The sequence below is a fragment of the Chrysemys picta genome, chromosome 13, assembly GCF_011386835.1.
Source record: "Chrysemys picta bellii isolate R12L10 chromosome 13, ASM1138683v2, whole genome shotgun sequence".
Classification (NCBI taxonomy): Eukaryota; Metazoa; Chordata; order Testudines; family Emydidae; genus Chrysemys; species Chrysemys picta.
This window is the reverse complement of record NC_088803.1, coordinates 23604931-23631184: the sequence shown is the minus strand read 5'-3', so window position 1 is coordinate 23631184 and position 26254 is coordinate 23604931. Positions and strand designations below refer to the sequence as shown.

General features: G+C 39.9%; 1 protein-coding gene across 18 annotated transcripts in view; it reads left to right on the top strand.

Annotated features, from left to right (window-relative positions):
* The first annotated feature begins 1290 nt into the window (after positions 1-1290).
* The window catches only part of RBM39 (RNA binding motif protein 39), a 49440-nt gene continuing 24476 nt past the window's right edge, over positions 1291-26254 (top strand). For 2 of the 18 annotated variants that reach the window (XR_010592222.1, XM_005310765.5), the window contains exons 1-7: positions 1330-1600; positions 10649-10711; positions 12505-12554; positions 22010-22204; positions 23381-23446; positions 23556-23606; positions 25456-25573. Coding sequence is in view for 16 of the 18 variants with exons in the window: in XM_005310765.5 (XP_005310822.1) it covers positions 10661-10711; positions 12505-12554; positions 22010-22204; positions 23381-23446; positions 23556-23606; positions 25456-25573 (531 nt within the window). In the remaining 2 variants the exon portion in view is untranslated. Of the gene's footprint in view, positions 1601-10648; positions 10712-10935; positions 11050-11869; positions 12245-12504; positions 12555-22009; positions 22205-23380; positions 23447-23552; positions 23607-25455; positions 25574-26254 lie in introns of all 18 variants that reach the window. The other 16 variants (XM_065565628.1, XM_065565630.1, XM_065565633.1 and 13 more) reach the window with 16 other exon arrangements.

Below are 26254 nucleotides of genomic sequence, written 5' to 3'. Positions count from 1 at the left end.
CCCTGTCCCCTGACTGCTCCGACCCCTCTCCCCACCCCTGCCCCCTGACAGCCCCCCCACCAGAACTCCCAAACACCCCCCCACACTCCTTGTCCCCTGACTGCCCCCTCCTGGGACCCCTGCTCCTAACTGCCCTCCAGAACCCCACCCCCTACCTAAGCCTCCCTGTTCCTTGTCCCCTAACTGCCCCCTCCTAAGACCCCCCTGCCAAACTGCCCCCCAGGACCCTGCCCCCTGCCTGTACCCTGACTGCCCAAATCCTTCTCCACCCCCCTCCAAAAAGCCCCCCCCCCAACTCCTGACCCCCCCCCCCGTCTCTTGACTGCCCCCTCCAAAATCTCCCTGCCCCTTCTCCTGCCCCCTGGCCCCCTTACCCTGCCGCTCAGAACAAGGTGTTGGGCTCTGTGCGGAGCCGAACACGTGGCTGCGCTCCCCAGGGCAACACACAACCCAGTCCCTGCCCCTGCACAGTGCTGCCGGAGCGGGGCGCTGGGCTGCAGGGGAGGAGGAGCTGCCGAGACAGATGCAAACGGCCCGGCAGGCCGGCTGGCTCAGAATGCGGGGAGGGGGGCGGGGAGGAGGAGCTCTACAGCTGCTCCGGAGTCCAGCCCGGCAAGCTGCGGGGGAAGGGCTCTGGCTGCCAGAGCCCCATGCGAGCGGCTGACTTTCCTGCAGCCCTCCCAGCCGCGCCTCGCTCTGCATGGGGGGGGGGAAATCCCAGACATTTTTAGTGATTTACAAATTCCCCCCAGACGCTATTTTTAACACAAAAAGGAGGACATGTCCAGGTAAATCCGGACGAATGGTAACCCTAGCAATCCTATACACCAGTGCCATGGCAGAAAATGGTCTTGTGTAAACAAAGCCTTTATTAGAGCTGGGCAGAGAGAGGTGGGCATGACTGAGCAACAGTCACAGCACTGGGGTGGGGACCCCCCGGCCCTGCACTCCAGGAGGGAATGGGCACCCCTCTAGCCAGTGCTGATCCCCCCCTTGCCCAGCACTCTCAGGGGTGCAGGGACCCCTCTGCCCCAGCATTGACCCCCAAGTCCAGCATTGAAAACCCCTCTTCCCCCCAACCTAGGGCTACTGGGGAGAAGAAGAAAGTAAGACCTTTTACTTCTAGTTTAAATATCCAAATTTAACCTTTGACCTCTCTCTTGCGGTTGCTGCTGACCCGAATCTCGCGAGACTTTGAGCCTACGGGAAGGGAGCGTACTTTGGCGGGGCCTATTCCTTATTCTCGCGATTGTTCTAGTCTGCTTCCGGGTGTGGTGTCTCGCGAGATTCGTGTGTCAAGGACGCGCTCAGCCTTGTTTGTTTTGTCTCAGTCTCGCGAGAGCCCGTGCAGCGGGCTCTGGGCGACCCCGTGTGTGAGTGCGCGGAGCTCCCGAGCAGCCAGACGCGGCAGGCGCCATTTCAGGGAGCAGTCGCCGCCGCCACAAGAGCTGGCCCGAAGCGGCCTTTAGTGTCTGAGCCACCCCCACACCTTTCGAGCCCCCCCCTTTCTGAGGGACTCGCCGCCGCTGGGCCTATCCCCGCCCTTAGCGCCGCTGGATCTCGGGCACCTGAGCCAGAAGCGTAACCCACAGCAGCGCAGGTAACCGCGCGGCCCCCGCCCGCTCATGGCCGTCCAGTTCCGCGGCCGTGTTCGGCCCGGGGGCCTTTCCCGCCGCCGCATGTGGGGGGGACGCGGACAGAGTCTCCCCTCCTGGCTGGGCCCTTTTACCCAGTCTTCTCCGGGAGGTCCTTGGGCCGTCTTCCCAGCCGGGCCTGTCTTCCCGGGGAGGCCCCTGGCTCGAAATCCCGGGGGCGGTGGGGGCTCAGCGGTTGTTACCCCCGCATTGGGGGTGGTGCTGGGGAGGCCGCAGCTGTTGGTCTGGCTGGGACCCTGGCTGTTCCCATAGCCACGTAGTTGGCGAGCTGGGCCTCGGCCCAGACTGTCCCTTGCGCAGCTGCTGCTGCCAAGGCCAGGAGCGCCCGGGGCACCGCCTGAGCGCCCCGCGTCTCACTGCGGGGAGAAGCTGCGCGAAGGACTCTCCGGAAAGTTGTTTCTGCTCGATTGGAATTTTAAATCCGGGTCTGGGCTGGCGGCGGGAGGGCGAGTGCCATGGGCGCCAAACCTGGACTAAGCTAGTGGACGCTGGACAGTCTAAAATTAAATTGTATTTTGTTACCACCTATTTGAACTTAAGTAGCAACATGTTGAGGAAAGGCAGGTTTGGCCTGTCCTTGGCCAGGAACACAATGTGTGTTTGTATCCATTATTAACTAATATTGCTAACACAGGCCAAGTGGAGCTTTGGCCCCTTGAGGTAAACCCTGCACTCAACCCTAGTACCTTTCTTGACATAGTAACACGTGTGAAAACTAAAAACTGTTCTGTTTTGACTAGTGTCTTACCATGTTAACTAAACACATTGTAAGAAAATATATTTGTTTCTTGGGGAATTCAGTGAAGGTATTACAGCTCACAGTAAAAACCCCAGAGACCTCACACAGGACTTCCAGCAAAACTAGGAAAGACTAGAATTAATATTTCTGAAATGGCTAAGGTGAAAAGTGAAGGTGGGGAATATCATCTAGGCCTCCTTTGTACATCATGAAGAAGCAAAAAAGGGGTAGGAGCACAATACAAAAATTACTTTGCAGTTTATAATTAAAGATTATACTGACAGTATGGGCAGGGTTTGCACCCATTGCAGCATTGTGATTGGGTGCCCCGAAAAGGCCTTCGGGTTTTTTCAGTATAGAAATATCAGCGGTTACAAGTCTTTGTTTCCCTGTTCCCCTGTTTGGATGACTTGCTAGGGCCATTTTGCCATTCAACATGGTTTATGGAAAATAGGTACTGTGAAATAAATAATGTTATTTTTCATGAGATTACAAATTTGGTAAAGGTAACTTTATAATTTCTGTAATGTTTGACTTGATACTGTGTGTTGTTGTAGCCACGTTGGTCCCAGGTTATCAGAGATACAAGATGGGTTAAGTAATATCTTTTATTGGACCAACTCCTGTTGGTGAGAGAGACAAGCTTTTGAGCTTACTCAGGGCTCTTCCTCAGGTCTATGAAACTGTTCCCCACCAATGGTCCATCTAGCCTAATATCCTGTCTTCTGGCATTCGGGAATGAACAGAACAGGCAATCATCAAGTGATCCATCCCGTTGTCCACATCCAGCTTCTAGCGAACAGAGGCTAGAGACACTCAGATCATGGTGTTGCATCCCTGCCCATCCTCGCTAATAGCCATTGATGGACCTATCCTCTAGGAACTTACCTAGTTATTTTTTGAACCGTGTTATAGTTTTGGCCTTCACAACATGGCAAAGAGTTCCACAGGTTAACAATCCATTGTGAAGTACTTCCTTTTATTTGTTTTAAACCTGCTATTAATTTCACTGAGTGACCCCTAGTTCTTGTGTTAGGAGAGGGAATAAATAACATTTCCTTATTCACTTTCTCCACACCAGTCCAGATTTTATAGACCTCTATCATATCCTCCCTTAATCGTCTCTTTTCCATGCTGAACAGTCCCAGTCTCTTAATCCCTCCTCATATGGAAGCTATTCCATACCCTTCATCCTTTGTTGTTGCCCTTCTCTGTACCTTTTCCAATTCCAATAGAACTTCTTTGAGGTGGGGCGACCGGATCTGCACACGGTATTCAAGATGTGGGCGAACCATGAATTTATGTACAGGCATTATGATATTTTCTGTTCTATCTATCCCTTTCCTTGTCTGTTACTTTTTTTGAGTGCCGTTGCACATTGAGCAGACCTTCTCACAGAACTATTCACAATGACTCCAAGGTCTTTCTTGAATGGTAACTGCTAATTTAGATCCCATCACTTTGTGTATATATAGCTGGGATTATGTTTTCTGAAGTGCGTTACTTTGCATTTATCACCACTGAATTTCATCTATTATTTTGTTGCCCAGTCATCCAGTTGGGTGAGCTCCCTTTGTAACTCTTCGCAGTCTTCTTTGGACTTAACTATCTTGGGTAATTGCAAATTTTGCCATGACTGTTTTTCCAGATCATTTATGAATATGTACCTCTCTCCATTCTGAAAGGTGACCATTTATTCCTACTCTTTGCTTTCTGTCTTTTAACCAATTCAGCCAACCATGGAAGGACCTTCTCTTTCTGAAAATCCAAATACACTACCCACTGGATCACCCGTGTCCACGTTCAATGGGAATCATCATTGAAAGGAAGTGTTTCTAATGGGGTCCCACAATAATCTGTTCTTGGCCCAGTGCTAGTCAATGTCTGTGTCAATGATCTGGTTGAAAATATAAAATCATTGCTGATAAACTTTGCAGATAATGCCAAAGATTGGTGAAGTGGAAATAAGGATAGGTCACATTGATGGATTTGAATCTGTTGGGAAGTTGTATTTAAACAAATTTCTCTTAATACTGGTAAATGCAAACCCATATACATTTAGAAAAAACATATAGGCCATATTTACAGGATGGGGGACTGAAAAAGATAGAAGGAATCATGGTGGATAACCAACTGAACATGAGCTGTTAATGAAATGGTGTGGATAGGAGCTAATGCTATCGTTGGATGTACAAACAGGAGAATATGGCATAGGAATGGGGAGGTAACTTTACTTCTGTATATGATGAGACTGCGATTGGTATACCGTGTCCAGTTTTGATATCCTCACTTCAAAAAGGATATTGGAAAAATTGAGGAGGCTTCAGGGAAGACAAGTAGTATGAGGACTGGAACACTTGCCTTGCAGTGAGTAATTTAAGGAATTCAATTTATTGTAGCTTGTAGAAGAGCAAGTTTTAAGAGACTTGGTCAGTCTAAAAGTATCGGGTGCTAAGGGCTCTTCAATCTAACTAAAGCATAACAAGACCCAAGGGCTGGAAGTTGAAAATCTAGATGACATTCAAACTGGAAATAAGGCACATATCATTGAACAGCTTCCCAAGGGATGAAGTGAATTCTTCATCACTTGAAATCTTTAAATCAAGATTGGATGTCTTTCAAAGAGAAGCTCTAGTTCATCTGCAAATTATTGGGCTTGATTCAGGCAACACATGGATAAATTCTCTGGCCTGTGCTATGCATAATGGCACTTTCTGGCCTTGGAATCTATGAAACTTGGACATTTGCAAAAATGTCCCTTCTCTGTTGCTTAGGTCTTGCTTCTTTTGGTAACTGGTGTCAAACCCTTCTTCAGTTTGGTGTTAGACCTGAATTTCTAATAAATAAGCATATTTCGATGTAGGGAGAATCTTTCTGACGTTCGTTGTCATAAAGAAGCAGGTGGCACACAGTTCTTTTCTTTGAACTTCATCTTCCATTCATAGCCATGACTTAGCTGGTGCTTATATTGCATTCTGTACTGTCAGCGTGCAGGTTACATTCCCACTGCACGCTCCTTCCTGATTCTTCTCCATACGATGTTTCACACTCAGAATCATTTTAACAAGCTCCTTATTAGTATGTAGAGTTGGTCAATCGACTGGTCCAAAAATAATTGGTCAAATATTTTAAAGTGCTTATTAGAACAGTAGTGAGTAAGACTATGGTTTCCAGTAGGCTTAGTCTTCGATACATATGCCTAATTACAAGAAACAGGTTATTTAATTATTTTAACTTGGAAAATGTGAAACAATGAAATGAAGTTTTTAAAAAATGAAATAATCATTGCTAAAAAAAGTAGCAATGTTAGCTTCATATTTAAATGTGAACAAGACTGAACAATTACAAAAGAAAAGAAAATGAAATTAAGTGGGAAATATCTAGCAACGGTGAATTGGATTTAAATCACCAGTTAGGAAGACTTAATTTAATCATGGATTTCTAAATAAAAGTGCATTCTTGTTGGTTGTTATAACCTTAATACATATTCTTCACATATTCTATCAGAGATAGATGTAGGTTCCATTTTTAGAAGGTACACACTATACATTTTTAAAGTGATTTATTTTGAAAACGTTTCAGATTAGTTTTATAGCTATATCAGAAAATGAATGGTTAATTCATTTACCAAAGGTAATGGAAGCAGATAGTTCACCTCCCAATGACTTCATAAATATCTCCAATTCAACAGGTTAGTCATTAATATTTGGAGGATTTTATTGCCATGCTGTATGAGGACAGAACATCACCAAACAGACATTTAAATTGCTTTATTTAACTAAAACAACAACGTTATGTATTCTGTTTTTTTTTCAACAGCAAACATATAATTTAACAAAACAAGTATAAGTCTTTTTGAATTTAGTTAAACATTCAAGTTTTTTAAAATCAGGTTTGTTTTTGTTAAAAATGTTTTTAACTAAAATAGTAAAACGAAATATATATTTAAAAAAAAAATTAAATCGACCATGTCAGCCAGGTCAACATGATAAACTTAGTTGTCTTTACCTTCATTTTGCTGTTTGTTCATAATCTGGAAAAGAAAAACAAGCTTTCCTGCTTTTTCAGGTTCCAAACAATTTCTCAATTTCTAATGAATTAGTCCAAAGGAAGAAAATATTCTTTCTACACCAGATGATGATGATACTGGTGTTAAAAGTGAGATTATGGCTTCAGCAGTCTTTTAATCCAAGTGCTTAAGTGACTTCCACCAGTTCACTGGCGTGACTTTCTTTAAACATCGTCAGCAAACACCCTTAGCTTTGAAGTTTGTTTATATTTGGCATTGTGGCAGGATGATTGCTGGATTTCCATGTCATAGCCAACTCCTCTTCAGCAGTTAAGGTTTGACCCTGGTACCGAGTATTGAGACTATTTGCAAGAAAATGAGCTGCAGATAGTGCTTCTTCAATTTGTTTTTTTAATGCTTGTAATTTAACTTTGCATATTTCTCTTTTAAGATTTCACTCAGTTCCTTCCAAATTTCAGCAGCATCAGCAATAAAACAGCTATTGCCCTGCATTTTGTTCAAGGCTACAGAAATAGGCTTCAGGGTACTCAGCATGTGTTCAACATTTCTCTTAAGCCCCATGTTGAGAACTTTGGCTGTGACAGTGCCATCTATTTTTTCACGATTTTGTTCACAAACTGTCATCAGATTAGGCCAGTTCTTGATATAGTGCTCAAAACAGTCCACTACTGAGTTCCATCGCACGTCTTGTAGGAGAGTTAGCTTGGTTCCTCCCACTTTTTTCAGAGCAGGTGCATCAAATGAGCACTGCAACCGTATGTTATTAGCTCTGGACTCTCTTCTAAATACTTTCTTCTCATCTTGGATACGTTTGCAGCATAGTCTGTGACCAAGCTGCGTACTAGACATGTGACATTTTTTTCACCATTTGTTATAGCTTTTACTGCTACTTCTTGTAAGTATTCTGCTGTGTGCGCATTTCCTGGTGTATCAGTTGTTTCTGTAAGGAAGACATTCCCTTCTTCTGTTGTCACACAAGCACATACAACATGATCATTATGGACATTGCTCTACCCATCAAGATTCAGGTTAACAATTTCACCCTCTAGACCTTTAGCACACTGCTCAGTTTCTCTGTCATACACTTTATCCAGCAATTTGCCTGCGACATCTGCTCTGTTGGGTGGGCTGTATCCTGGTCTTAATGACTGAACCATATTAATGAAGTGTGGATTCTCAATCATACGGAAAGGAGAGTTTGTTGCATAAACAAACAGGGCAGTTTTTTCATCAGTTACCTGTTTTTCTAATTTGCTGGTTTTTAATCACAAACTTATCTGTGGTTGTTTCTGGATGATGGAGATTTTTTTTTTCTTTTTGCTACAGGTGATATACTGTGGCTATGTGACATACATGATGTGACTGAAACACTATCATTGACAGATAACTCTGAAACTATAGAAAATGATGGTGATCTCTTGAAGGTGGATAGTCTTCAGAATCCTGTATGTTGAGGATGGATTCTCGTAAACAAAATAAGTCAATGCAGTTATTTAATTATTATTACCATACTGCTCATTTAGTATTACTCATTGCATTCACTGACACTCAGTACTACTTTAAAGGTGAAATTGCAAAAGGAAGATCTGCCTATTTCAGCTATTTATATTTTATCACAACTGCATCTAAAATGAAAATACCATAGAGTAACAACTATATTTTTTTCTCAAACATGAGAATTCAAGAATAGTCCAGAAGGAAGACAGGCAGTCCTTAACAAAGAAGTATGAAATAAAAAAGTTAACCAACCTGAAGATCCTGCATGTTCAGAGATGTTCCTTTCATCATCTTCAAGGCAGCTTCCTCCTGAGAAGGAACACTTCTCATGATGTTGTTTCATTCGGGCAACCAGGCCTTGCATTTCTTTGTTGCACTGTTTGCATTTTGCACGCATGCCTGTCTTACCCACAGGTAGAGGAACTTCATTTAAAATATTCTCAAACTGGGTCTCTCTTACGGCCTGCTGCTGTTATAGATTTTTCCTTCTAGTGAGAGAATATGATAGATCTCAAATCAATGAAGGCTACACTCAGAAAGACCTCCAGACTTCTGGAATATTCTACTCAAAAAGTTTCACATTTGTTTCTGCTCCCTGTTCCCTGCCTTCTCATATTTATCTCCAGATGACCTCTCCTTTTTCAGATCTATTCCGCCCCAACAATCTTCTATTAATTGAACTTTTTGAAACGTTGCACTTTTAGAGAGAGGTAAGGGATTGATTGGGTACACAAATTTGCAGAGGGACAATAGAGTTGAGGTCTGTTATTTCTCACCTCTATATATTTAATTATGTATTTATTTAAAAACATTTTTGCTGTTAACAAGCATGTTACCTCTGGAGACACAAATCCACAGTTTAAGAACTGCAAACCTAAGCATCTCTGATGACAAGTTTCAGAGTAGCAGCCATGTTAGTCTGTATCCGCAAAAAGAACAGGAGTACTTATGGCACCTTAGAGACTAACAAATTTATTAGAGCATAAGTTTTCGTGGACTACAGCCCACTTCTTCGGATGCATCTCTGATGGTATCTTCTAGACTGAGTACAGAGTCCCATTGGGTAGATAGAAAGATTAACCTAAATCAGTGGTTCCCAAACTTTAACAACCTGTGAACCCATTTCACTAAAATGTCAAGTCTCGTGAACCCCCTCCTATAAATGAATATTTCCAGGGATTTTCTCCTTTACCTGAGTATAAATTATAAAAGCAGTGATCTTGGAAATATAAAATTTGTTTTTATGATGTGCTTATTACACACTATTATTATTATTTATCATTACAGTATTTTTATTACATTATGAAAATGGCAACACTCTTCCAAGATCTCACTTTCATAGCTTGTATCACTTTGAATAAGCCTGTTATAAGACAAGGCTCCTATGTTTCATCGCATATCGGATGTGAAACAGCATGAAGGTATTTAAGAAGCCAACTCAAAGAGTTCCTCCTTCACAAGCATTCAAGATCTCGAGCAGTCCAGACAAACAACGCACGTTACAACAAAGCTTAAACTTGTTCTTCATAATAATTTTACAAACAATACTAGCTGCCTATTTAATTTTAAAAACAGCAAAAAATTTCCATTTCTTATAAGGAGTCTTGAAGTTTAAATCTCCTCAGTGTGATAGATATGTTTTTCTTTGATCTGCTTAACTCTTGGAAGACCAGGGGCTCCGGGTTGCTGGACCTGTGCTGCCCAGGGTCCCCAGGGACAGCTCTGTCCACTACTAGGGAATTTTTCCCTGAAAACCCCCTGTAACATTTCGCAAACCCCAGTTTGGGAACCACTGACCTAAATAATTTATACAGAAGCCCCTGGAACTGCATAAGATTGGGTCCCTAATCCATGAACTATTGGAACTCATTTACAAAACTTTTCTTAAACATTACATGAATATATTATTTCATACTATAGAATTTATAATCCCTATTCCATGATGAGATACATTATAGCTCAAAGATATCTTAATTAAAACTACCTTCGTTTTTTTCTCAAAGCATTTTATCAGAAAAATCCAATTTAAATCAAAAATCGATTTTTTTTATTTATAAAAAAACATTGGTTTTTATCCACCCAGTATAGCAATTATAAAAGAAAAAGTTTAAATGCACTTATGTTAGGTAGGCAGCTTAATGGCAGTACGCCTTTTCTCTTTGCATTTGGAGAGGAAGTTTAATTATTGTGAACCCTTCTCCCCCTTTTTTCCTTTTGATTAATTTCTGTATTTGTCTAGTCAGTTTAGCTTGTATGCTCTTGAGGGCAGGGATGGCATCTTGTTTAATGTGCTTTGTAAACTGCCATATGCCGTGATGTCCTTGCATACAAATAGATATTCATTCATACGTATGCACAATGTTTGTTCTAGAAGATTCCAGCCAATCAAGATACTCAGCTTTCAGTTAGTTCACCTTTTTCCCCAATATGTGGCATTAGTGTGTAGTAAAGTGATCAGACATTTATATAGGCTTGTTAATAGATAACAAACATCATGATGCAGTCAAAAAGGTAGGCCTCAGGGCATTCTTGATGGAATATTTAACAGTATTTGACCAGTTTGCCAAGTCTATTAGTATGCATTGTAATTAAAAATCATTTTGTGAATTTGGGGGTCTTCCCAACATTGGCTTTGTCACCAACAGTACAAGTGCCTTGGGAGCTATTAGAGATTGATATAGTTTATGGGCTTTTTTCCTGTCTGATGCATTTTGCTCTTCCTTTCAGGTGTCCTGAAAAATGGCTGACGATATTGATATTGAAGCAATGCTTGAGGCTCCTTACAAGAAGGTGAGAAAAATGTGCCAGTGAGGTGTTGTACTTACCTTAATTTAGCCTTATTCATGAAACTACTGCTGAACTGTAAACTAACATCCCTGGAGCCCTCATGATTTATCTTATTGGAGATGCATTACATGTAACTTGCAAATAAATATATACTGTTAATGTAATTATATTGTGCAGTAGTTTCACTTCAGCGTGATGAATAAATGCCCATCTATCTCTCTTTGTAGACTTGCCTAACGATATCTCACCTCTACTCCCATGAATTCACCTTTGATTCCAGTGTGAACTGTCAATCATAAGGTAGTAATTGAGTGACGTATCGCTGTACCGTGGTCCCCTAGGTAAAAAAAACAAACAAACAAAAAACAATTACTCGCCTAAAATTGCCAGCTCCAGTTTGGTATAGCAACAAGGTGAATGCAGTGTTTGGGAAAATAGCAGGGTTCCAAGAATAACCTTTTCACCAGTCCGTGGCAAGTAAATCTTTAAATAGTCTGCTCAGTGCAAGAGGCGTGACCATTATTTTTAACATAGAAGACTGGTGATGGTTAATCTTTTAACAGGGCAGATGGAAATGAATTGCTGAGTGAAAGAACTTTCCAAAATTCTTGGATCCCTGAATAGATACATTCTTAGCAAGTAAAAGACAGTATCACAGTCTGCAGTGTCATTCTAAAAATAGCCGTTGTACTCTTCTGTTTTAGTTGTTCAATTAGGAATTACCAATTTTGACACAAAATTCTGTTAACTTCTGAATGACTAGAATAGTGATGTACTTAGTCTCCTTAACAGGCAGCAAATGTATACTGTCTTTTTTTCGTTTTTTCACCAATTGGTGGTGAAAGTGTTAACATTATGCATGCATTAGCACTGGTTTCACAAGAAATGTGTATAAACTTGAAATAATTTAGCAGTTGTACTCATGGTGTAGCTGGAGTGATTAAACTATAGAATAAATAACAGCTACTGTTAGTTTATTTTGGAGTGTTTAGCACAACCATGTGGTATCAGTTTTGGATGAGCATTTGTAAGCTTTAAACACTGTATATTTAGTTTTATGTAATATTTAGCAGTTACGTAAAATCTTGAAGAGATAGTCATAATTTGTAATGTTAAGATTCTTGTGTCCTAGTTTAACATGGATATTTTCCATGTAAACAGGTATGGAAATAGGGAATGTTTAGGCTGGACTGGTGGATTTTTGATGACTTTCTTGGGAGTCGACGTTACTAAAGCAGTGTGAATCCCTGTTTGCTTCAGGGCGAGATGTGTGACAGAGGTGGCATCAAGCTCTTACAACCCTCCAACGAAAATGAGCGAAGATCTCAGGAATGGCATCGGTCACAAGAAATCGATAGTGGCTGGCTGCTAGCATGGCCACTTGGGGCTTAGGCAGAGATATAGCCTTGGTACTGATCAAAGGGATCATAGCACATGAAAAATGCTTAAACCTGAAACTTCCTCTTACATTTTATAGAAATAACATTTAACCACTTGAGTGCTGAAATCTACAGGATAATTTACTATCTAAATCATGTAAGGAAGTATCTACAATTTAATATATTTTTAAAAACTGTAATTTCTTGTATTTTATAATTGTATGTCTTAAATGTAAACAGCAAAGTGGTTAAACATGCCTACTTAAATTTTTATAGCTTTCCATATTAAACTATAAACACGTAATTTAGTATTAAAATTTTTGTTTTGTATTTTCTTATTCCTATTCCCTTTACCCTTTGACCACTTGAAATGTTACCACTTCGTCCTCACGATGTTCTTCTATCAACCCTGCTTAGGATGAGAACAAATTGAGCAGTGCCAATGGCCATGAAGAGCGCAGCAAGAAGTAAGTGTTTATCTGTATATTGACATTTCTAGGGAACTCTGTCAAGTATTCTTTGTTTTTACTTTTTAGTGTATGTAGTACTGTCAAAGAAAATAAAATGGAAATCCTTCCGTGTTTGTCTTTTGCTGTTTATGGCATTCCAAACAAATATGACTACCTCTTACACAGTTGATATCCGTGGTATAAATTTTCAATTAATGGTGTCCCTTTTTAAAAAAAGAAAAAGAAAGAAAATGTAAACTAGAACAGTTTTGAGGGCTTAAAGATAATGACCCTGTCCCTCTAAGATACTATGCTATCAGTGAGTTTTATATATTTTGGGTTAATTTTTGAAATAATTGTAATTACATTTGTGCACTAATTATAGGAATTTGAAGGACTTGTGGTTCAGAGAAATTCAATGGCCTCAAGCTCTAACTGGGAAATCTCATAGAAATGTGGTCACATGTGTTGGCCAGTATCAGGCTAATACAGTTTTAACTCCTTTCAACACTTTATTCCTTGAATTAGTATTGTGTGTAAAAAGCTATTGTTTGAATGAATTTTCTCTCTTCTCCCCAATCCAAAATAACTAACAAACTTGTATAAAGTAGAACAAATCTGGAGAGAATTAATTGTATTTATCTCCTCCAGGAGAGACTTATCAGTGTATTTTGTTCGCCTTGTCAGTATCCTGATTGATACTGTTGACCTGTATAGGCAAGGACCATGCACTCTGCAATGAGAGAAACCCAAGGAAAGCTTCCCCTACAAAACAGTCAAGCTTTTGGAGTTAAACAGAAAACACTTAAAAATTCAAATATGTAAAATAAGATTACTTAAATTACAAACACATATTTTGATTAAAATATTTGATATTTGCTGTAGGTCGTAGGAGAAAAGTGAAGTTTGGCTCTGTTCTGAAGAGAAATTTGGACACACATTTAAATATTTCTTTTTAAAAAAAGGCTTCATTGGATTCCAGGTTTGTGTGTCAGACTCGAAGGTCAAATGTGCATTGGTCACAAGTAAAAAGATGGATTTTCTAACTTACAGCTTAGCCTGGGATCTGAAAGTTAAGCTATATTTTTTTGTTTTGTTTTGTATATCTTTATTGCTAAAATATACATTGGGTTAAATTCAGTTACCTGTGTAACAGCAGAAATTGGCCTTGCATTAGAAATTTAATTGTGTGAGCTAGAACAGTCTTTAGCTTGCTGTCCCATAACTGCGGTGGCTGAGTCAAAGTGCCATTTTTACATAGATGCTCTTCTGACTAAACCGCACTTTAAGGGGTTCCAGTATATCCCATGTTGACTGTGAATAGTATTTTGGGGCTTTGTACAACCAGACCTGAATCCCCAGGTGGTATGGGCATTTCTCAATTAGATATTTCTGGTTTGAGTCCAAGTCCCTTGGTGCTGAAGACCGAGATAAGGTAGAGAAATAAGAGGGGACTCTTAAGAGCCTGCCTCAGTACAACACACTGTGCAATCAGAAGGATGCTGATAACTGAGGAGTCTTATTATTCTGACTTGTGACCAGGCTAGAGCAAGTTTAGGCCAATAGTCCTTTACAGTGGTTGAATGTCCAACTTCCAGATGAACAAGCCTTCACTATCTCTATCTGGAGCTTGGGCCAACACTACGTAAGCTAGGTGCCATTCCGTGGACAAAATACTTGTTATACTTATTGAAGACTAGCTGCAAATATTGCTCAATATTGCTCAGTGGTTCACATGTTTGATGTGGACAAGTGTAACAGTCCTTTGGAAACATAACAGTATTAATATACCATGGAGCTAAGGATTTGTCATGAATGGAGCTTTGCCAACTGATGGAGTCGTAGGTGGAACATGTTTGTCTGATCTACCCACCATCTGCTGCCACTAATTGTTAAAATCACAGGCATGAGTGAACTTCTGTGATCTGAGGCCACAGTTTGTTTGATCAGTGTTGCCTCACTGGACAGAGTAAAAGACTTCTCAAAGTTCATTTTGTGCACAAGATAGCACAACAGCAATTTGTCCATCCCTCTTTCACACTAGAGAAATAAAGGGACACTCAACTCAGTCTAATCAATTTTTAAACAACTTCAGGTACAAAACTTGTCCCTGAGGCCCTCTGTCTATGTTGTGAGTATTACTGTCAGGTTTTTCTGTCTTAGAATGTTTCTGTTTCTTGTTGCAGTGTGAAAGACTCACCTGGACAAAAGAATAAAATCACTGATGGGATAGACTAATTTTCTCAGAACTGAAATCATGTCTTCTCTATCTGGAAAGTGCCTTATGGGTATAGGCACTACTGCAAAAAACAAACCCAACTATTAGAGCCTGGCAGATCTGCGGATATCCACTTGATATCCGCATCCATGGGCCATGTTTGCCGATAACGGATCTGATGCGGTTACGAATTTTGTATCTGCACATGGCTCTACCAGCTATCACTCCACAACAGTGTTTATACCGCAGTATTGTTAAATGCACAAAGTATATGGAAACATTTTTTTAGTCTGTTCTTGGTTGTAACAATTTTGGGTATTAGTTTAAGTGATAAGTTTAAAAAAATTGGAAAATAGTGTTAAGTTTTTCTGCTCCTGATGAGATTCTGAATGAGCAAGCCTGTGGTATCTTGTTTTTTTGGATTAATGAAACCAATTCCTCACTTTTTTAACAGAGGTATTGCTTTAATTATTGCCTCAGCAGTAGCTGGATGGTGATGGAATGTGCTGCTTCTTTGTATTATGGTGTTGCCAAAAGACCCTTACTTAGAGCGGGGCCTCATTGCATTGTGTCTTAGCCTAATTCATAGTAAGACATCCCTGCCCAATAAGAGCTTACAGTCATTCTAAATAGAGAAGACTGTCAAAAGATGGAATGGGAAACCTCAGTACAGAGAAGTAAAGTGACTAATACTAAATGGAAAGGATTTTCTGAAGTGCAGTAACGTATGCTTCCCCAATGTTCTTGCTGTGTGCCATGTTTTACACACTTGTGAAGGACAGTGGGGAGTTTCCCTACTGAGAGCATTGGAAATAAGCTCTTGTACTATTTAACAGTCAAAAACTGCTGTTGAGAGTGAAACACTGCAGTAGCTACTAGGAATGATAGCCATATTTTGTTAGTTGCAGAAAGATGAAGATGCTGCTTGATCATATGTACTGAAAACAATGCATAATGTGAGGCAGTGTATTTGAGAGGGAGGGAAAGAGAGGGTAGAAGTGATGGATGGATGGCCACTCAGTGTTCGGTACTATTCCTTGAGTATCAGGGGGTAGCCGTGTTAGTCTGTATCTACAAAAACAACAAGGAGTCTGGTGGCACCTTAAAGACTAACAGATTTATTTGGGCATAAGCTTTCGTGAGTAATAACCTCACTTCTTCGGATGCATAGAGTGAAAGTTACAGATGCAGGCATTATATACTGACACATGGAGAGCAGGGAGTTACTTCACAAGTGGAGAACCAGTGTTGACAGGGCCAATTCAATCAGGGTGGATGTAGTCCACTCCCAATAATAGATGAGGAGGTGTCAATTCCAGGAGAGGAAAAGCTGCTTCTGTAGTGAGCCAGCCACTCCCAGTCCCTTGAGTAGTAGCATTTTCATTTGAGGGAAAGGGAAGGAAGGAGGGAGATTTGTTGCATAGCTTCCTTATTGTATTATTCTTAGCTTGAAAATTAAACAGGGAAATGTATTACTGTTTCATAGGGATTCTGTCTGAGTCAGAGTAATATGTTGAGGATCCAGAAAATGTAGGTAAAGAAGATGATGGTGGAGAGGATGAAACAGTTGAGACAGTTTGTCATTTCATACATTTGGATGTGTTGCTAGTGGTCAGCAGTTCTGTTGCAGTGGTTGGTGACTGCTTCTGACGGTTGCAGCCTCTCACTTCTTCATGCTCATGTTTGCACTTTTGATCCTGCTGCTATATACTATTTGAGAAAATTCCGCTTTTGCCACCAACAACTTCTGTGGGTTTTGCTCTTCCGAGGCTTTCTTCTTGTTCCCTTTAACAAAGCACTTTTTAGTAAAATTTTTACAATTTTTCACTCGATTTGATTAATTTAAAATAGACCATTATGGTTGATGTACTCTTCTGTTGAGCCTGTAGCATTTCTGTTAAAAAGAAACAGCTAGTTTCACCTAATTACATGAAAGAATGGAATGAGCAGTCAAGTTTCATGATTAAATCCAAGATAGTATCCTTTTAGTACAAATAACTATCAGCTTAAAAAAAATCTCACTTCCCTCTGATTTTATTTATAACACCTAAGATTACTGTAAATTAAAGATTAAAGCTGCTCTTCTTTCATTTTTCTTTGTGCATTTGGCAGTGTTTTGCATATAGCTAGTTTCACTGTTCCCTGGGGGTGTGAGTGCGCGTAGGTTGGTTTGTGTTTGGGTTTTTTGGGAGGGGTTAGTTGCTCTGTTGCTCCATAGTTAAGATAGAAGTTAATTCACTGACCTTGCTGATAAAGTGTTTTGAGATCTACTGATGAAAAGTGATAATTGAGAGCTGGGTATTATTCTTCTAATCCACCTTTGTCTCTTTCTATGCAAAATCATTTTATAGATAATTAGATATGTCTGGTTGGCATTATTGAGAGATTCCTTCTGTTTTGGGGTAGATTAGTTGCTGGGGAAGTGAAGGGAGGAAAAGGAAAGTAGACGGGGAGGGGAGTTTTAGTATAAATGTCATGTATAAACAATCTGGCCTTTTTCTGAATCCTGTGCTGTGGTGGCTTCTAAGGGTGCGGGGCCGGGGAGAGGACAGTGGTGAGAAACAAGTCCAGGAAGTATTAGAGATAATCTAGATATAATAGGCATCACAGAAAGTTGGTGGAATGAGGATAATCAATGAGATAGTAATACCAGGGTACAAAATATTTCGGAAGGACAGAACAGGTCTTGCTGGTTGGGAGAGTGGCACTATATGTTAAAGAAAGCATAGAATCAAATCTTAAATGAACCAAACTGTAGCACAGAATCTCTGTGGGTAGTAATTCCATGCTCTAATAATGGCAGTAGGGAGATATTACCGACCACCTGACCAGGATGGTGTTAGTTGCAGCAGTCATGACTGTGGATCACAGTAGTTGAATCTTTGTGCGAATGGGGTCAATTTTCTGCCTGTAAATAGATCGAAGTGACTGTTGTCAGGATGATGGCTACTTACTTCCAGTTCTAATGAATGGCTAAGACACCCAAGCTCAGGTAAGTATCAGAGGATGTATGACCGTGATAGAGGGGGATGTTATAAGGGTGGAGTTCTTCAAAGTGCTTCCCTCTGACTACCATCCTCACCTCAGTGTTGCCTGGGTTCAGCTTTCGCCAATTGGTCTTCATCCAGTTGCTGATTTTGGCAAAGTGTGGAAAAAGATGGGAGACTGATGTAAAGAAGATGTAGAACTGGCCATTGTTGTCATTTCAGCTGTTTTTTCTCACTAGCTGTCAGTGGTTTCATGAAGATATTGGAGAGTGTGGATTGCAGGAGGGTGTGATGACTGAGGTATAACTTAAGAGTAGTTTTAAAAGGACACAATAAACTTAAAAAATCTAGACATTTCTAAAAAATGTTTGTTTTGGATCTTCCTGTGAAATCCATCGTCTTGGTTTTGTAATTGTCCCGTCTCCCAATGGCTTTTCTCTTTGTTGCTGCATGAAAGGTCGACAAAAGAGGAGAGTGAAACAGACTACAGTGTTTTGAAATGAAACAAAGTAGGGCTGTCAAGCGATTAAAAAATTAATCGCGATTAATCGCACTGTTAATAGAATACCATTTATTTAAATATTTTTAGTTTTCTGTATTTTCAAATATATGGATTTCAATTACAACACAGTGTACCGTGTACCGTGCTCACTTTATATTTATTTTTGATTACAAGTATTTGCTCTGTAAAAAAAAAAAAAAAAATGTAATTTTTAATTCACCTAATATAGGTACTGTAGTGCAATCTCTTCATCATGAAAGTTGAACTTACAAATGTAGAATTCTGTACAAAAAGTCATTCAAAAATAAAACAATGTAAAACTTTAGAGCCTACAAGTCCACTCAGTCCTACTTCTTGTTCAGCCAATCGCCGAGACAAACAAGTTTGCAGGATATAATGCTGCCCGCTTCTTGTTTACAATGTCACCTGAAAGTGAGAACAGATGTTCTCATGGCACTCGTGTTGCATGCATCGCAAGATATTTATGTGCCAGATGTGCTAAAGATTCATATGTCCCTTCATGCTTCAACCACCATTCCAGGGGACATGCGTCCATGCTGATGATGGGTTCTGCTCAATAGCAATCCAAAGCAGTGCGGACTGGCGCATGTTCATTTTCATTATATGAGTCAGATGCCACCAGCAGAGGGTTGATTTTCTTTTTTGGTGGTTCGGGTTTTGTAGTTTTCGCATCGGAGTGTTGCTCTTTTAAGACTTCTGAAAGCATGCTCCACGCCTTGTTCCCCTCAGATTTTGGAAGGTACTTCAGATTCTTAAACATTGGGTCAAGTACTATAGCTATCTTTAGAAATCTCACATTGGTACCTTCTTAGCATTTTGTGAAATCTGCAGTGAAAGTGTTCTTAAAATGAACAACATGTGCTGGGTTATCAGCCAAGACTGCTATAACATGAAATATATGGCAGAATATGGGTAAAACAACAGCGGACATACATTTCTTCCCCCAAGGAGTTCAGTCACAAAATTAATTAATGCATTATTTTTTTAACAAACATCATCTGCATGGAAGCATGTCCTCTGGAATGATGGCCAAAGCATGAAGGCGCATACGAATGGTCAGCATATCTGGAACGTAAATACTTGCAATGCCGGCTATAAAAGTGCTATTCAATTGCCTGTTCTCATTTTCTGTAAATGTAAACAAACTTGTTTGGCTGAACAAGAAGTAGGACTGAGTGGATTGGAGACTGAAGTTTTACATTATTTTGTTTTTGAGTGCAGTTAATCTACATTTGTAAATTTTAAAATTGTAAATTTTACTTTCACGACAGAGATTGCACTACAGTACTTATGAGGTGAATTGAAAGATACTATTTTGTTTGATTTTTACAGTGCAAATATTTGTAATAAAAATGACATACAATTTGATTTGAATTACAACACAGAATACAATATATATGAAAAGGTAGAAAAACATCCAAAATATTTACAATATATACATGTTCATAAGCCGAATTTTTTTAGTAAAAAAGGGAAGCACCAGAGAAGGGGGTCAGCTTATGAACGGGTGTGGAGAGGGAGAGGTGGGACACAGCCCCTTCCCCCAACAGAGGCAGCAGAGCCAGAAGGGAAGAGGCGGGGCCAGAGTCTCCTCTTCTGCCCATGCTGCTCTCCCCCCAGCCTCCGAAGCAGCAGCTGCAGCTCCGGGGCTGGCAGGCTGCGGCCGTGCCGCCCGGTCTGGCCCGCCAGAGCAGGCTGCGGCCGTGCCGCCCGGTCTGGCCCGCCAGAGCAGGCTGCGGCCGTGCCGCCCGGTCTGGCCCGCCAGAGCAGGCTGCGGCCGTGCCGCCCGGTCTGGCCCGCCAGAGCAGGCTGCGGCCGTGCCGCCCGGTCTGGCCCGCCAGAGCAGGCTGCGGCCAGGCCAGAGACATCCTCCCCAGATAAGGTGGGATGGGATGGGGAGAGTGTGGGGGTCCCGGGTTAGGGGTGGGGTCACGTGGGGGGTGGTCATAAGGGTTACTCCCCTGACCCCCAGCTTCTCCCCCCCACAAAAATTTCCCCACCAGTTGCTGTCCCGGCCCGTCAGGGTAAGCACTGGTGCGCTGGGACGCTTTGTTTACGCGAGGTAAACAAACTATCCTGCCAGTGGCTTATCCTGATGGCCCGGGAGCCAAAGTTTTCTGACCCCTGAATTATAGGGTCAGCTTATGAACGGGTCGTAAAAAATTTCCATTTTTACTTATCCATCTTGGGGGTTCGGCTTATGAACGAACCGGTTTATAATGGAGTATATACGATAATAAATTTCAATTGGTATTCTATTGTTAAGCTGTGTGATTAAAACTGCGATTAATCGCGATTAACTTTTTTGAGTTAATCGCTTGAGTTAACTGTGATTAATCAACAGCCCTAACAGAAAGCTCTTCAAAAATATTCTTTGTTACGGAAGTCTGATGTTACTTTTACTTTTACAAGTTGAAAAAAAAAATCAAACCAAAGTTTGAGTGTTTTTTTGTTTGTTTTAGTTGATTGGTGTCCCTTAAAAATGCCACATCTTTTATTTACAGTGTTGTAGCTGTGTCGATCCCAGGTTATTAGAGAGACAGGGTGGGTGAGGTAATATATTTTATTGGACCGACTTCTGTTGATGGGAGAGAGAAGTTTACATAGAGCTCTTTTTCATGCCAGGGAAACATAATCATAGTGTCACAGCTAAATGCAAGGTGGGACAGATTGGTTTAGCATCAGTAGTTAACACATTTCAAGGGACCATTCAATGTGAAGCGGCCCATTAATCCCCCTTCAGTCTTAAGAGGAGAATATGAAGAGGAGGTTGTTAGTGGGTTATAGATTGTTGTAATAAGCCATAAATCCAGTGTGTCTATTCAGTCTGATTTTTATTGTCTAGCAAAGTTATGAGTTTAACCTCCCTGGCTCATCTCTGCAGGTTTCCTCTGAAGATGAGGACTGATAGGTCAGATATATTGTGATCACTTTGTGAAGTGTTCAGTTGTTTGTTGTGAAGACAGTAGGACAGTCTTCAGCTCCTGATGCCTCTTAAGCTTTTGCTTTTGGGAGGGGGTGGGGGGGCGGGGGAGAGGAGCAGCCAAACACATGGAAAGGATCAAATTGTGTGGCAGACTTATTGTTCCGCTCCTTTCGGTCCAGCTATATTTGTTTGGGGCAACTACTATTTTAGTATATAAGCAATGAACAGTTTCATCCTTGTGAAATTTAAACAGCTCTTCTGGAATTCTGTAGTTAATAGGAACTGGAGACAGTTTGCATGTTATTGCTGTTACAGTAATGCTGCAAAATTCCAAGATGTCTGTCAGGATTAAAAAAAAATAGGTAATTGTCCTTTGTCTTATTTTTACTATGAAAAGTCAGCCCCACTTGACTCTCTTCATCTTAGCAGATGTTGAAAACTTGGATGCTCATTGTAAATACTTTTACAACATAGTAATTGATGTGTTGAATTTAATATGTACTATTTTACATTCAGCCCCACTACCTAGTATTTTTTAATATTTACAAAGCCAAAAGATGAGAGCTTGAAACCAGGGAGCATTCATGCTCAAATTTTAAGAGTTCTAAATTGATCTCTTTTGCTAATGGCTGATCAAGCATATAAAAACTGATTTAAGCACTGTTCGTATGTTAGTGTCTGGCATTACAGATTGTGGAAATAAAATTAGTACATTGTTAGAAAGAAGACTGACTAATTAGATGAGGAAAGTTAATGCATAATGACAGAAGACAACATTGAAGTTTCTTAACATCTGTAACATAAATTGTATTTTCTTAGGAGAAAAAAAAGCAAGAGCAGAAGTCGCAGTCATGAGAGGAAGAGGAGTAAAAGTAAAGAGCGCAAACGAAGCCGTGATCGCGAGAGGAAAAAGAGCAAAAGTCGGGAAAGGAAACGCAGCAGAAGCAAGGAACGCAGACGTAGCCGCTCTAGAAGTAGAGAACGTAGATTCAGAGGCCGCTATAGAAGCCCATAGTAGGTTATTTTAATGTACAATTGAGCATGTTTCACATCAATATGGTAAAGGCTTAAACTGAACTATGTACTTTCTAAACTAGTCCGTTTACTTTTTACTTTGAACACTTGTTCAAAGTAATGTTGCAATTTACAAGGCAGTAAGGAGAACGATGGAAATAATGTTATGTTTCAGTTACTACTTTTAATTTTGTTTTTATCCAAACTACACGCAAATAACCTATACTTTGATTAAATTGAACTAAAAATTGATAGAAAAACAAGTAGCATAAAGTCAGAATATAACTTTAGTTAGGATTAGGATGAAAGAAAATTATCTATTCAAGTCCTAGTAAAAGACACTTATTAGTAGATAAACCAGGTCAAGTTGAAGGTTTAACACTTAAAAAACTGGATGATAGTTTCCAGTAGGGTGCAGGTTCTTAAGTCTATTGCTGTTGCTTCTAAAAATAAACTTTTATGGGATCCACAAAAAATATGAACTACCCTCTTCCTGCTGGGCTTGCATCAGGCGTTAACTAACAAACTTGCATCAGGCGTTAACTAACAAACTGTATTCCCAGAGCTTTGCTGACATCGCTGATGCTGGTGCACAAAGCAGGAAGTAAACAGAGGTATGTAGAAAAAAATGGACAAAACTATTCCAGAAGGAAGATACCTAGTTGGTAGCTAAGGACTACTTGTTACATGAAAAAGCTGTTTGCAAGCAATGGAGCATATTTTTTTCAAAGTCTATTTCTAATTAGTTTTTGAGTTTAGCTGTGATCTTTGTGAATGATGGCATTCTGCCTGAGCTGCATCATTGCCACTTGGTGGCAAGGTGTAGCTAATGGTAGATGAGAATATCTTTAGTTAACGAGAGATGTTTATTTAAGAGGTTGGCTCACAGTTGCGCTTAATGTGTGTTAAAGCCTCTGATTACATATATGTATATGAGAAATAGTATTAAAATAAGTATAGGAAAATAGAGGATCCCTGGAATGAACAAATAACCTTTTCTTATAATTTGTGTCAAACTAATATTCTTGAGGTAGCACTACTTGTCTTGGACTGTATTTTTGCCCATATAACAGTTAAAAAAACAGGGACGTCAATAAGCATTAGGTTGGCAGGATACTATATTTTTTCTTGTCATGTACTGGATTTATAACAAGCTCTTCTTTGTTTTTACCTTAGTTCTGGTCCAAAATTCAACAGTGCTATCAGAGGGAAGATTGGTCTGCCTCACAGCATCAAATTAAGGTTTCTGAGTTTTCTATTTTTGTGGCTAGTTAAGTGTCAGTGCTAAAAATTAAGCTACTTTGTACTTTTTTTGATGATCTAGTAAATATTTTTTTAATGTTTACAGCAGACGGCGCTCCAGAAGCAAAAGTCCATTCAGAAAAGACAAGAGCCCTGTTAGGTAGCTATTTTCACATTACTATTTCTTAACTTGTAATTAGTCTTGTTATGCTGAATGCCATGTGAGATGCTGCTGCATCTTGAACTGCACAATTACTTTCTGTGCAAGCTAGTTTTAGGATTGCCAGTTTCCAAAACTGTCTGATCAGTATAGGTATCCATGCTGCTTGGGATGGAAGGGAGGGCTTGCGGGCACGGGGGGAATCTGTATTGTTTTTCTGGTGAAGGAATATCCATGACATTTAATAAATTCACAGGTTTCAGAGTAGCAGCCGTGTTAGTCTGTATCCGCAAAAAGAACAGGAGTACTTGTGGCACCTTAGAGACTAAAAAATTTATTATAGCATAAGCTTTCGTGGACTGTAGCCCACGAAAGCTTATGCTCTAATAAATTCGTTAGTCTCTAAGGTGCCACAAGTACTCCTGTTCTTTTTAATAAATTCAGTTACTGTAAACACCTTGTTCACTGTTGCAAAATTGTTATGCATCAATCCTGCCTTGCTTTTCATATTTAAGATTATTTGAATTAGGTTATAGTTTACCTAGTTGAAATTGGTTCATTTTTTCTCATGAGTCTCATTTATAGAATCATAAAAGCTGAGATGGTCATCCAGTCCATCACTTGCAAGTGTGTGATTTTTCTCTACAGTATGTTACATTGCATGTAACATAATGAAACTGAGTGACTGTTTCCCAGTGTAACATATCTCACTGTCAGGAAGGTTTTCCTCATACTTAGCCTAAATATTTCTTTTCTTACACCCTGTGGTGTCAAATCCTAAATTCCACACCCTTAGTTTCACTGGATGTGTTACTGATAGTTCAACTCCAGTGTGGAAAGTCAGATTAATACATGGGTGTCAAACACCCATAATCTGGGCTGGATCTGCCCCATATAATGTATATGAGGCCTATGTGGCATAGTCATATTCTTCAAAATCCAAGTTTTTATTTTTAAATAAAAGTGGTGCAGCCCTAACTCACACTGCACTTTGACACATTCCCTGCTACTAAAACAGTGCTGCTAGGGCAAGAAACTACAGTAATTATTCAATTATATAGTAATTATTCAGTTAGCAGTTTACTTGATTGTTTTGTTAGAACGTCTACTCTTTGTATCTTTTGGATTTTTAAAATTTTTGGTAGTAACAAATGCTGAAACTAAAATAATCAATTGACCAAGTTTAAGCATTTGGGACTTTCTGCATATGGACATGTTGGCATTACTGAGTGATACAACAGTGATAGTCAGTGTACTTGTGTAAAATGGCCACTCAGCCAGCTAGGACTCTTATTCTCTGGAATCTTGGCTGTAGTCACTTGCATCTTTAAAAATAATTGCATAAAATTAGGTCCCTAGATGTTGTGATTATTGCTTCTACCTTTCTTAAGAAATGAACAGTCTGTGATGAAATATCCTATTTTGTTACCTGTTTCTTCACTCCCCACACTTACCTTCTGTCTTTTGCATATTGTGTTTTATATAGTAAAATGACAGACCCTGCCCCAAAGAGTTTACAGTGTTTATGCAGTACCTATCACAATGGGGCCTTGATGTGGTTGAGTCTTCTAGGCAGTTCTGCAATATAAACTAAAAAAAAAAAGGCCACTTGTTTATTAACAAAGTGCTAAGCACCTCCCTTTAAAGTTAGTGGGGATACTTGTGTGCTACTACTTGTGAATATCAATTTAAAGGACAACCTTTAGGTTCTTTCTTTAAATTTAGCACATATCTTTAAAAAAAGTTATGTAGATGTTTTGACTTGTTGTCAGGCTTAAATGACAAATTCTGCATTTGCTCAAACTGTCAATTGCCTTAAATCAGAACCGAGTTTCTCCTTGTTTTGCAGAGAGCCAATTGATAATTTGACCCCTGAAGAGAGAGATGCTCGAACAGTGTTCTGTATGCAGTTGGCTGCAAGAATTCGGCCAAGAGACTTGGAAGAATTTTTCTCTACTGTAGGAAAGGTAATTGAGGGTGGGTTAAATGAACATATAAAAATTGTCTGTGTGCAGTATCAGTGGCTTTTCCAATATTGAAGCCCTCTGCAAAATTGTAAGTAGATAGCTCTGCACATGGAATTCATATTTAGTCAGGAGTTTTATGTCCGGACTGGTTTGCAAAAATCAAAGCTTCAGCTCATGGGACTTGCCTTTGTCATACATTTGTCCAGTGACCAATGCAATGGAAGTAATTCTGATTAGGTCCTCCGTGTATTGTTGCAATAAAAAGTAAGATGTCATCTTTGCATGTGGGTCTGCAGCATAAGATGGAATTCTAAGTTTAGGTCCCTTTTTAATATGGTAGCTGTTCTGGTGAGCTGTTAGAAAATTTGTAGTGATGCAACAGTTTTGACAAACTGGAATCTACAACCCTTTTTCCTTACTACCTTCAGTTTTATGTCAAAATTGTCAGTCAAAAAATCACTTTAATGAAGCTAATTTTTCGGGATGTGTTGGTTTAGAAGGTAGTGTGACTATGTATCTAGTCTATATAGAATTATTACACCGTTAAGAAATCATTAAGCATCTTGTATTGAGTCAAATAATAGCTAACTTCATGTACATATTCATGAAGTCCCTTAGTAACTATATAAACGTTAATTGCACTAAATAGAGATTAATGATAAACCTGAAATTTTCATTCTT